This window comes from Lithobates pipiens, unplaced genomic scaffold (genome assembly GCF_037356315.1).
Source record: "Lithobates pipiens isolate NorthernLeopardFrog02 unplaced genomic scaffold, aLitPip1_a1.2 Scaffold_27, whole genome shotgun sequence".
NCBI lineage: Eukaryota > Metazoa > Chordata > Amphibia > Anura > Ranidae > Lithobates > Lithobates pipiens.
Window position 1 is genome coordinate 34,559,827 of NW_027507788.1, and position 12,591 is coordinate 34,572,417.

Sequence of the window (12,591 nt, forward strand, 5' to 3'; positions counted from 1 at the left end):
AATGAAGAGAACGAGTAGGTTGGTTTTGTGAGACTAGGTTAGTGATGTAGCTGGAGTTGTGGATTTTTATTCTAATGCATTGAGTGATCAGAAGCCAGTGGAAGGATTAGCAGAGAGGAGTAGCAAACAGTAAACACTGAACTGAAAGGTGAATGGAAATCTCCACAATGGGGCTCAGAGGACAAAAAAAAAAAAACTAACAGGGGTCATAACCCTTCTTTACTCTATTCAATCTTTTTTTTTTTTTTGCCTTTAGGCTCCATTTACATTTGTGCAGCTCCAAAGTCATGTGATTTCCTTTGCAACTTTGAATGTGTGCGACTTTGGCTGTTGACTTTGGCTGCTACATAACTGTCACATTTATAACATTAAAATGCAACCTTCCTTTGAATTTTGAGAGTTTACATTGCAGTCTATAGCATTCAAGTCGCATGAAAGTTGCATCAAAGTAGTGCAGAAGCCACTGCAACTTCAAGTCGCATAGATGTGAATGGCTTCCATTGAAATACATGGGCTGCGACTTGTCAGGTGACTTTATGTGTCCAAAGGCGCATGACAAGTCTGTGTGTGTGTGTGTGTTGTTATCAGTGTCACTACATATAAAACATGAAACCTCTTCCTGACTACAAGGTACAAACCCCATCTACACATCTACCGATCAGATATCTATACACTTATTTACAGGAAGACCAGATGAAGACCGGGTTCTCCTGTAAATCATACTCTGTCCATACAGCAAGTTTGTGTTTCTGTATGAAAAAAATGTAACATATTAGAAAAACAAGCTGTTTCATCCTTAAAACCTAGGACTAGGCCTCTTTTTCAAACTTTTTTACAAGTTAAAATCATTTATTTATCTTTTGCTAGAAAATTACTTAGAACCCCCAAACATTATATATTTTTTTCAGACACCCTAGAGAATAAAATGGCAGTTGTTGCAATACTTTCTATCACACCATATTTGCGCAACGGTCTTACAAACTAAATTTTTTTGAAAAAAATACATTTTATTGAATTAAAGAAAAAAGAAAGCAGTAAAGTTTGCCCAATTTTTTTTATATTGTGCAAGATAATGTTATGCCGAGTAAATTGATACCCAACATGTCATGCTTCATAATTGTGCCCGCTCGTGGAATGGCGACAAACTCTGAACCTTAGAAAGCTCCATAGGCGACGTTTAAAAATGTCTACAGGTTACCAGTTTTGAGTTACAGTGGAGGTCCTTTGCTAGAATTATTGCTCTCGCTTTGACGATCGCAGAGATACCTCGCATGTGGTGTGCAAATACCGTTTACATATGCGGGCGTGACTTACATATGCGTTCGCTTCTGCGCTTTACATTTTTATTTATTTTTTGCCTTTTGCTTTGACTTTTTTTTTTTACACTGTCCCTTGTAATAAAAAAAAAACATAACAGGACCTCAGATCTCAAATTTACACTTAAAAGCAAAAATAAATAAATAAATTCCCTTTTAACCACTTAAAGACCAAGCCTCTTTCTGAGATTTGTTGTTTACAAGTTAAAAACAGTTTTTTTGCTATAAAATTACTTAGAACCCCCAAACGTTATAAATTTTTTTTCTAACACCCTAGAGAATAAAATGGCAGCCGTTGCAATACTTTCTGTCACACCGTATTTGCGCAGCGGTCTTACAAGCGCACTTTATTTGGAAAAAATACAATTTTTTTAATTAAAAAAATAAGACATCAGTAAGGTTATCCCAATTTTTTTAATATTATGAAAGATAATGTTACGCAGAGTAAATTGATACCCAACATGTCATGCTGCAAAATTGCGCCCGCTCGTGGAATGGCGGCAAACTTTTACCCTTAAAAATCTCCATAGGCAACGTTTAAAAAAGGTTGCATGTTTTAAGTTACAGAGGAGGTCTAGGGCTAGAATTATTGCTCTTACTCTACCAATCGCTGCGATACCTCACGTGTTTGGTTTGAACACAGTTTTCATATGCGGGTACTAGTCACGTATGTGTTTGCTTCTGCATGCAAGTTGTCGGGATGGGGCGCGTTTAAAAAAAATACATTTTTAATTATTTTTTTTACCTTTTTTTTTTTTCTGTTTTTTTTTTTAATTGTTTTGCTTTTATTCCTATTACAAGGAATGTAAACATCCCTTATAATAGAAAAAAGACCTCAGATCTCATATTTACATTAAAATGCAATAACATTTTTTTTTTTTTAATTTGTCATTTAAAAAAAATTAGGAAAAAAATATGTCTCTTTAAGAGCTATGGGCAGAACTGATGTTTTGACGTCGCTTCTGCCCTGCAATGATATGGAGATGGGTGTGGGCCATCTTCCCCTCACTCGTCTCCATACCCAGCAAGGGGACAGATGCGGTTGCCTCCGCCGCTGCTGACGGCTCCGGTAAGTGGCGGGGAAGCCCCTCTCCTGCCGCCAATAAAAATGATCTCGCAGTGAATCTGCCACAGAGACCACTTTTATCTTGTACTGGACCGCCCGCTGAAGAAGAGGATACCGGGGTTATGGCAGCAAGCTGCTGCCATATCAACAATATCCTCCTTCAAAGTCATCACATAAAACGACGGTGGGTGGTCCAGAAGTGGTTAAGGCCATTGGGTGGAAGTGACATTTGAGGTCGCTTCCCTCATCCAGTGTCATTGAGTCGAGTGGGGGCCATCATTCACTCACTCGACTCACATCCTCTGAGGAGAAAGGATCAGATCGTCTCTGCTGCTACCGACGGCTCCGGTAAGGGGCAGAGACGACCTAGTCTGCATCTCCCCCCAAGGTAATACATAAAACCTGGCCTGTTAATGGGCCCTGAGGACAGGGTTGATGATCACTGTATTACACATCTACACTTTATTACCAAAATGATGTCATTTGCAGACCTTCCATCATTTTGTATCCAACCAGGTAGGCTCTTGCCCTTGCTGGTGGATCTAAATCATTTGAAGAATCCAGTCTGTTTACCAGGGGCGTACCTACAGGGGTCACATAGCTCACAATTGCCACCCGGCCCCATGCTGCAGAGGACAATTAAAAAATGACTGACACCAGTGGCGAAACTACCACAAAGGTTGCACTTGCAACTGGTTGTCCGCCACCAGGCTTGGAGGGAAGGGCCCCAGATGGTTTCTTGCATGGGGGCCTTGAAGGTTACATAGTTACATAGTTAGTGAGGTTGAATAAAGACACCAGTCCATCCTGAGTGAGTGTCTACAATTGTCCCTATCCCTGTACATTGCACACTCACATTGGTCCCTACTCTCAAGGAGCCCACAATCCAAGGTCCCCATTCATATACTAGAGCCAATTTTGAACAGAAGCCAATTAACCTACCTGCATGTCTTTGGAGTGTGGGAGGAAACCGGAGTACCCGGAGGAAACCCACGCAGGCACAGGGAGAACATGCAAAGTCCAGGTAGGTAGTGTCATGGTTGGGATTTGAACCAGCGACCCTTCTTACTGCTAGGTGAGAGTGCTACCCACTACACCACTGTGCCGTGGTTCTAGTTATGCCACTGCTGCTTACCAGTATGTGTCAGGGATTCCTGCTCATTTTTATTCGTCAGATGAAGAAAAGAGGTGTTCTCCACACTGGGGTATGTTCAGCAAGACACAGCAACCCAGTTCCCTATTACCCTCCTGGCTAGCTTTCTATCAGCCTTAGATTTTTGCCTCTATTACTAAGCCCCTAATCACAGTGAAGCACCTTAAAGTGATTGTAAAGGTACTTTTTCTTTTTCTTTAATAATTAATATGTCTATACTTACCTCTTCTGTGCAATGGAACTACACAGAGCAGCCACGAACCTCCTATTTTTGGGTTCCCCGTCGGCGCTCCCCTCTGTCCAGTGCCCCCATGGGAAGCTGTTTTATTTCGGGGCACTTGTGCATGCTCACACCCGACTCTGCACCCCCCCCTCCCTCCTGGTCACTGGCTTCTTTGATTGGCTCCCGGTGCCCCAGCAAAGCCAGCGAGACACAGAAGCGAATGAAGAGCCGCAGACGTGCACAGCACTGGATCTACTGAGGGTTTAGGCAAGTAAAAAAGGGGGGGGGGTGCTGACACCTTAACATTTTTTACCTTAATGCAAGGGATGCATTAAGGTTAAAAATGTTTAGGCTTTACAACCACTTAAAAGGAGGCACGGCATACGGTGGAAGCATTATGTGTCAAGAACAATAAAGTTGATTGAAAAGAAACAGCAATGTGCAGCTTTGTTGGAGTATTTCTGTAGCTGTAACTTGCTTTGTACAGAGACTGATCAGCTATAGCGGCGATCTCTCAGGTCAGCCAAATGAGACAAGGAAAAGTCCTTAATCCCCATTATATGGTTTATAATTATTATTGTATATTGTTGCCATCATCTTTGTATGGTAAAATCTAACCAATCTTCTTTTTTAGGTTTGGATGAAGAGTTCAAATATCTGTCAAGTTTTTCTTTCTGTATATGACCTCAATTAGGGAGAGTTCAAATCCTTCCCAAAAATGAAATAAAAATATATGGCTGGAGCTGGATATTATTAAATACTAATATATAATAATAATAATAAGTAGTAGTAGTACAATTAGTAGTAGATGTACAAGTAGTACAAGTAGTAGTAGAAGTACAAGTAGTACAAGTAGTAGTAGTAGTAAAAGTAGTAGTAGTAGTACAACAAGCTACACCAAATATGGAAGCATAAAAAAGCTCTTTGTGTCGATGCTTGTATTGGATAATTAGGTAAAAATTTAAAGTCGTTCTTCTCGACCTTTAAAGAGTCCTTCTGGCCATGACCATACATTTCAACAAAATCTTTTGAGAACATTATATGTGCATTTAACATGTTTTATGCATTTTATTTACCTGTAAAATCCTCCCTTGTGTAGTCTTCCAAAAGCCCTGATATTCCGGCTAAATGTCACCATCTTGAATGTGACGTTAGGAGCCCCAGCAGTCTCAGCGCTGTCACTCAACTAACCCTCTATAGTATTCTCATTCACTTCTCTCCTGACTGCCATATAAAAGGTTAGGTAGGGAGGAGAGGGGAGGGACAGAGGAGCTGGACCAGCACAGAGAGTAATTACGCTCTCTCAGGACAGAGGAGAAGAGGGCTATGGCATGCAAAGAACAGATTACTAGCCTTTTCAGAAGGAGGTCACCAATGGCATCCTCTGTATTTGTCTATGTACAGGTTAGGTGGACATTGAATGCAGATTGCAGTACATTTTACAGTAATTCAAACTGAAAAGAAGGAACTTTAGTTTATTAAATATATTTGTAATAACTTTATTTTAGAGCTGACTCCCACCTAGACATAAAATACACAAATGAATGCAGTTCTGTATTCATTAACCACTTGCAGACCGGACCATTTTGCTGGTCAAAGACCAGACCACTTTTTGCGATTCGGCACTGCGTCGCTTTAACTGACAATTGCGCGGGCGTGCGACGTGGCTCCCAAACAAAATTGACGTCCTTTTTTTCCCACAAATAGAGCTTTCTTTTGGTGGTATTTGATCACCTCTGCGGTTTTTATTTTTTGCGCTATAAACAAAAATAGAGCGACAATTTTGAAAAAAACACATTATTTTTTACTTTTTGTTATAATAAATATCCCCCAAAAATATATAAAAAAACATTTTTTTCCCTCAGTTTAGGCCGATACGTAATCTTCTACATATTTCTGGTAAAAAAAATCGCAATAAGCGATTATTGATTGGTTTGCGCAAAAGTTATAGCGTTTACAAAATAGGGATAGTTTTATAGCATTTTTATTAATAATTTTCTATTATTTTTTTTTTACTAGTAATGGCGGCGATCAGCGATTTTTATTGTGACTGCGACATTGTAGGGGACCCATCGGACATTTTTGACACATTTTTGGGACCATTGTCATTTATACAGTAATCACTGCTATATAAATGCAGTGATTCCTGTGTAAATGACACTGGCAGTGAAGGGGTTAACCAGTGGGTGGCAGTGTAAGGGTTAAGTGTTCCTAGGGGTGTGTTACTAACTGTGGGGGGGTTGGGCTTTCATTTAGTGAACACTGATCTCTGCTCCAATCACATGGAGCAGAGATCAGCGTCACTAGTTGCTAGGCAGAATGGAGAAATGTTGTTTACACAGCATTTCCTCCATTCGGCCGCTCCATGAGACGATCGCGGAGATGCCCGCGGCGATCGAGTCCGCGGGTCCCGCGACCGGACTCACGGGGGTCCCGACCAGCGCGGGAGCGTGCCGCCAGCGGCGCGCTCCCGATGGCAGGGCGGCATTGAATATTGGACGTACCTGTACGCCAATATGCCTGCCCGTGCCATTCTGTCGATGTACATCGTCGTGCGCTGGTCGGGAAGTGGTTAATACATTGTTACTTTTTTTTTAACTCAAGCTCCGAAACTTGACTTGGCATCAGCCTCTTGAAATCCATTCTATAGCAGAAATCAGACTTGAAATTGAAGATGCAACACAAGGAGCTGTGCTAACAACAAGGAACATGCTGGGAGGTGGTGAGAGCAGAGTGACAGAGAGGTTGGGTAGGGACAAGACCTCTAAAGCCTCATACACACGATCAGATTTTCCGCAGACAAAACCTCAGACTTTTGTCCGCAGACAAAACCTCAGACTTTTGTCCGCAGACAAAACCTCAGACTTTTGTCCGCAGACAAAACCTCAGACTTTTGTCCGAAGGGCGTTGACCAGGAACTTGTTTTGCATACAAATGGCAAGGAATTGTCTGCCAACAAACACAAACATAGTGACGTACAATGTGGTTTTTCAGCTCTTTAGCGCCACCCTTTGGGCTCCTTCTGCTAATTTTATGTTAGTAGAAGTTTGATGAGTGTTAATTTGCACTTTTAGTTTTGCGCTTTTCATTTTGCACTTTTCTTTTCGCTCTTTTCAGTTTGTTTCTGAATGGCTGTTCGTCAACCAGCCATGTTGCGGAATCGAAGTATATAACGTGTTATTTATTATTGGCCTTGGAGTTATTGCTTTGACCCAAGTCCAGTCCAGGAACAGGAAGAGGAGGATTTCTTGGACCAAAAATTGGTTGCTTTATTAATTGTGACCAATTATGTCATATGCCTTTGCTGCGGGAGCTCCAAGAGAATAATCCAGATGTTTTTCGGGAATTATCTCAGGATGACGGACCCCTGCTTTCACCAACTCTTGGCATTGCTGACCCCTATATTAAGAAGCAGGACACATGCATGAGGCTTTTATTTTATTTTTTGGTTGAATAATGATTTGATTTGGTATATTTTCTATATTTTTGGATGCATAGAATGCACTTTTAGGTTAAGTTACATTGGCAGATAGCATGTCTAATTGTATTTGTTTTCTTTTTTTAATGCACAATAAAAAAAAATTGTGGAGAATAATAATAAATAAATGTGTTTTACTTCAAATGACAGTTTGGGAGTAGGCAGTTACATTTTAAAAATTACAATGTAAAATTAACAAGTGACACCAACATAGTTGTATCTTTGATCTTAAAAACTACGGGATAATGGTGTTGTGGTAACTTGCACAAAAAAAAAAAAAAATAACAAGCATAATAATATTATTCTTGATATCACTAGAAAAAAAAAGGTTTGAAAATTTGTTTGCCATAACTCCATCAGTATCACCAGCAAAGCGGCTTCATTATTATGCCATTAAAGAAGAGAATGTGTGCTGCATTTCGAGATTTCATAATTTGCCACATCACGAATGTTAATTCTCTATTGTGAACGCTAGTTTACAAGACCAACCGTTTCTGGCTCGTCCTCGCTTCTGAGCATGTGTTATCTTGGACAGCCAGAAGCAGGAGACAAAAGTCGTCACACATTGGTCAGGAACTGTGTCGATATTGCAACCTCAGAAGTCCTGCCTGAATTTCTACAGGAAATGGGCTTCAGAATGGACCATGAATTCTTAGCAATTGGACTTTTGTCCAATAGACTTGTGTACACACGCTTGGAAAATCTGCCAACAGACATTTGTCCGCAAAAATTTTTAAACCCTGCCATGCCATTTGTCCACGGAAAATCTGGCAATTGTCCGATGGAGCGTACACATGGTTCAGTTTTTCCACCTACAGCCTGTCATCACACATTTCCCATCGGAAAATCCGATTGTGTGTACGAGGCTTTACATTTTCTCTTAGAAATTGTCCAACAGCATGCACAAAAGTTGCTATTGGTCCTTGTAATCGCAGTTATTTGTTAGCTGTTAGGGTGGTATAGTAGTAAATGTTAGTTCTGGAATTCTGAGACAGGATATGACCTTCTTCAGCAATTGGCAGTTTCAATATTTGACACATGTCATAAAATTCTCTGCTGGAGATGATAAAGTCTTAGCCCTTGTACACACGGTCGGACATTCCGACAACCAAATCAGTTGGATTTTGTCCGACGGATTTTGTCCGAAACTGTTGCATACACACAGTCAGACAAAGTTGTCAGAAAATACGATCGTACTTAACGTGATGACGTTATTTCGTTACGATGGGACTACGTTCAGGCTAGTAGCCAATAGCTTTGGTCTAGGAATTTGATCTGAGCATGCGTGGCACTTTGTCTGATCGAAATTCTCTACACATGATCGGACAAAGTCCGATCGGATCATGTTGTCGGAAAATTTTATAGCCCTGCTGGAAAACTTGGTCCGTCGGATCCTCCGACGCAAACAGTCTGATGGAGCCCACACACTGTAAGATTATCCGACAACACGGTCCTATCGGACATTGTCCATCGGAATGTCCGACCATGTGTACAAGGGCTTAGTAAAAATATTATAGCATGAGCATATCCTGAAAAACATTACAAAGCCAATAAGGTCTCCATAGTATGCATTGTTCCATAAATGTAGTCCCATCTCACACCAGCTGGGAATCTGACGTTGATTTGGTTTTGCTCTTTGAGTCTATAGGGGCAGATTCCTCTGAGAAAGCTCTCTCAAATATCGACCGGAGGGAGCTATGGAATTTCTGTTTGAAATCTCGACCCATAAAGACATAGAGAATGGGATTGATACAACTGTTTATAAAGGCCAAACTGGAGGTAATAGGTATTCCAACAAAAGTTATGTAGAAAAGATTCTCATCTTCACCATAATTTGCAGATAAATCCAAAAAGGAGAAGACGTGGTAGGGAAACCAGCAGACAAAGAATGAGATGATAACAGCTAGGACAACTTTGAAAGGCTTGCTCGATGTGGTCATGTGATTTCTTTGGATGCGCAAAAGAATTACTGAATAACATGAGACGATTATGGTGAAAGGAATAAAAAAGCCGACGAAAAATCGAAAGATTACTGTAGACTTGTGCCTTACACGTGCAACTTCCACATCCTCATGAAAGTTGTTATAGCACGAAACATAATCTTCTTCAGCACCGTTTATATCTCGGAATATGAAATAAGGCAAACTGAAAATTAGTGCTACGATCCATATTGCCCCGGCTACAATAGAGGCCAACCTCGGAGTTCGGTGATTCTGACACCAAACAGGAAACACAACGGAGATGAATCGATCAATGCTGATCATGGTGAGCAGGAAGATGCTGGCGTACAGATTGATGAATAGAATAGTGCTGTTGAGCTTGCACATGAATTTTCCAAAAGGCCAGTGATAGTCAAGAGAGGCGTGGGTAATGCTCAACGGTAGAAAAAATGTAAAGATAAAATCAGCTATGGCTAAATTAAGGAACCACACGACATTGACAGTCCGTTTCATTACAAAGGCGGTGAAATATATGACCAGACCATTTCCGGTGGTCCCTAGTAGGAAAGCGAAAGAATAAACCACCAGGGAGAACATACGAAGATGGAATGCTATACGTTCCAGTCTTTTTTCCTCTTCTGAATAGAAATAAGTGGTAGATTCATAGGGGATTGTGGTCTCTTCTTCAAGAGTAACATTAGAAATTGGATACACCATTGTAAAATTCTTCATTTTCCCAAGACAGATTGGAAGAGGAAAAATTCTGTAAAAAAGAAGTGAAGAAGGTGAAAATTCAGTCTTATTATTGGTCATGTACAAGAATAAAAACAAAAATATATTCTATGGTCCACTTGGAAAATAGGGCACTGACTGCAAACTTATGAAAAACATATCCTAAAATGTGTTTAAAGCCAATACATTTTGTAGTTTTAGAGTAGGGAAGGCTTAGAATATATAAGGTTTTTATTGTCTATTGTCTATGTCTCAACTGGAGATTTTCCCCTTCTCAGGTGACCAGGTACCCATGGCTGAATGTGCCTGGGAATCCAAAATTTTGAGTTGTCACCAAAAAAGGAATAAAGAGGAAATCTTCAGTTGGAGACACTTTTTCTAATGATGACTGCCTACGAGGCAATTTTCCCTCTCATTGTTTTCACTTGAAGTTATATCTATGGGACAAGAATGGAAGATAAATTTGGGGCACAGATGAAAAAAAAACTGCCATGGGTATAAACCAGAGTTTTCCAAACCAAATGCAGCCCTTTGCTTGCCTTTTTTCCAGCCCTCGAGGCACCGTTCCTCCCAATGACACCAACAATTGGGCACTATTCCTCCAATGACAGGGCACATTCTCACTCCTACCAGAGGTGCTTTGTCTTTTTTTTTTGTTAATCCCACTGAGCACAAAGTCAGAGGCATTGTTTATTGCCACTGGCACTGGGGCATTTGCTACTCCCATGGGATCACAGTCCAGCCCCCAGATGTCTGAAGAACAATAATCTGGCCCTTTGTTTAGAAAGTTTGGAGACCCCCTGATATAAACCAATCCTTATTTCAGCCAGAAAGAAGGAAGCTGTTACAGCTTCAAATGGGGGGGGGGGGGTATCTTTATAATAATAGCTATGGTTCTGGAACTATGGAACACCCCCCCCCCCGGTTTGGTTCGCACCAGAACATACCAAATAGGCAAAAAATTTGGCACAACACACGAACACCGTTAAAGTCCAGGGGACATGAGCATGAATCAAAAGTGCTAATTTTAAAGGCTTATATGGAAGTTATTGTCATAAAAAGTGTTTGGGGACCCGGGTCCTGCGCCAGGGGACATGTATCAGTGCAAAAAAAATGGCCGTGATTTCGTTAATGCTTAAAGTGAAACAACAAAAATTAAATATTACTTTAAATATCATGCCTGGGGGATGTCTATAGTAGTTTCTACCTTCAGATGGTTCAATTAAGCTTTGATGAAAAAAAAAAAAGGTGGAAGATGATTGGTTTCAATGCAGAGCAGCACCAGATATTGCACTCTCCAGTTTTAGTAAATCAACCCCTATGTCTTGTCTATTCTTCTTTCAGTAACTGTAAAAGTGTGGCTTTCCCCATCATGGTCTGTTGAATGACAATGGTCAGTAGGAGAAGCTGAGAAGTTCAATGTCCTCAGCGGTGACACAGATAGCAATAAATACAGGGTTTACAACACTTCCACATAGTCTCCAAAACTTAAAAACACTTTTATATACTTTAAAAGGCTAAGCCTGCCTGCTACAAACAAGTCCTCTGTAGAGAGCCCCAAACACACGGGCTGCTAGAGGTGGCTATGCTCAAAAACTATTCTATTCACTGCTTTGCCTGATTTACAAACTGTGGTTGCTTTACTAAAACCGGAGAGTGCAAAAATCTTTTGCAGCTGTGCATGGTAATCAATCAGCTTCCAGGCTTTTTTTGTCAAAGCCTAATTGAACAAACTGAAGTTAGAAGCTGATTTGCTATCATGCACAGCTGCACCAGATTTTCCACTTTCCCGTTTTTGTAAATCAACCCCACTAAGTCATGTGCCACCAATAACTATTCTGTTGAGTATCTCTTAGCAAACTTTTTTTTAAAACAAAACCATAAATATACTGTATATATATATATATATATATATATATATATATATATATATATATATGTATATATGTATTGGTTACTTACTTGAACTTTCCTACTCCTGATGTTCCTCTCTGGATCCTTCTATGAATGTTCTTGCTTCTGCGGTTGAGTCACATTTATACATGCTGATGGGTTTGACATCACTTGTTAGATGGGGAAGTTCCTGTAACATCCTCTTTCTTCACTGATGTAGAATGATCGGTAGTGAAGCCTCATCTATGTCACACGTCGCATCACATCGCCCTGCCTGCCGGGAAGGTGGGAAACCTACATATACATTTAATTTAAAGTGGTTGTTAAGCCACAATAACCTGTATACAGCATCAGCACTGCCTCCAATTGCAGTGTCCCCCTCTGTGTGTGATTTATAAAAATAAATGCTGCAAATACCTAATTTCACAGCCGATATTAAAATCACATGACTCTCCGGCTTTCTCCTTTCCTCCTCTGAGAGATGCAACAGGTGGGGCTGAGATTCCCTTTTTTGATGTCAGTCTGGAGGGGAGGAGCAGAGAGCTGGCTAGTCATGTGATCGCAATCTCGGCTGTGAAATTAGGTATTTGCAGCATTTATATTTATAAATCACACAGAGGGGCAGGGCTGGCATCAGGGGGGGTACAGCTGTTACAACTGTAAGGGGCCTGAGGGGCCCGCCCGCAGTGGCGTAGCGTGGGGGGTGCGGGGGGTGCCGTGGCCCCGGGCGCGACATTTAGGGGGGAGCTCCAGCTGTAATGTTCAGTGTCTAGCACCCTGTGATTGGGCA

The 12,591-nt window shown here is 40.9% G+C and overlaps 1 protein-coding gene across 1 annotated transcript; it reads right to left on the minus strand.

Annotated features, from left to right (window-relative positions):
- Positions 1–7,350: 7,350 nt before the first annotated feature.
- On the minus strand, positions 7,351–11,954 carry LOC143933760 (chemerin-like receptor 1). Its single transcript, XM_077456760.1, has 2 exons — positions 11,871–11,954; positions 7,351–9,939 (listed from the first exon to the last, which is right to left on the minus strand). The coding sequence occupies exon 2, from the start codon at positions 9,906–9,908 to the stop codon at positions 8,832–8,834; it is 1,077 nt and encodes a 358-aa protein (XP_077312886.1). The 5' UTR covers positions 9,909–9,939; positions 11,871–11,954; the 3' UTR covers positions 7,351–8,831.
- Between the last annotated feature and the right edge of the window lie 637 nt (positions 11,955–12,591).

What these genes read in the sequence shown, in the direction of transcription:
- LOC143933760 (XM_077456760.1), bottom strand. Translation starts at nt 9,908, where the DNA reads ATGAAGAATTTTACAATGGTGTATCCAATTTCTAATGTTACTCTTGAA.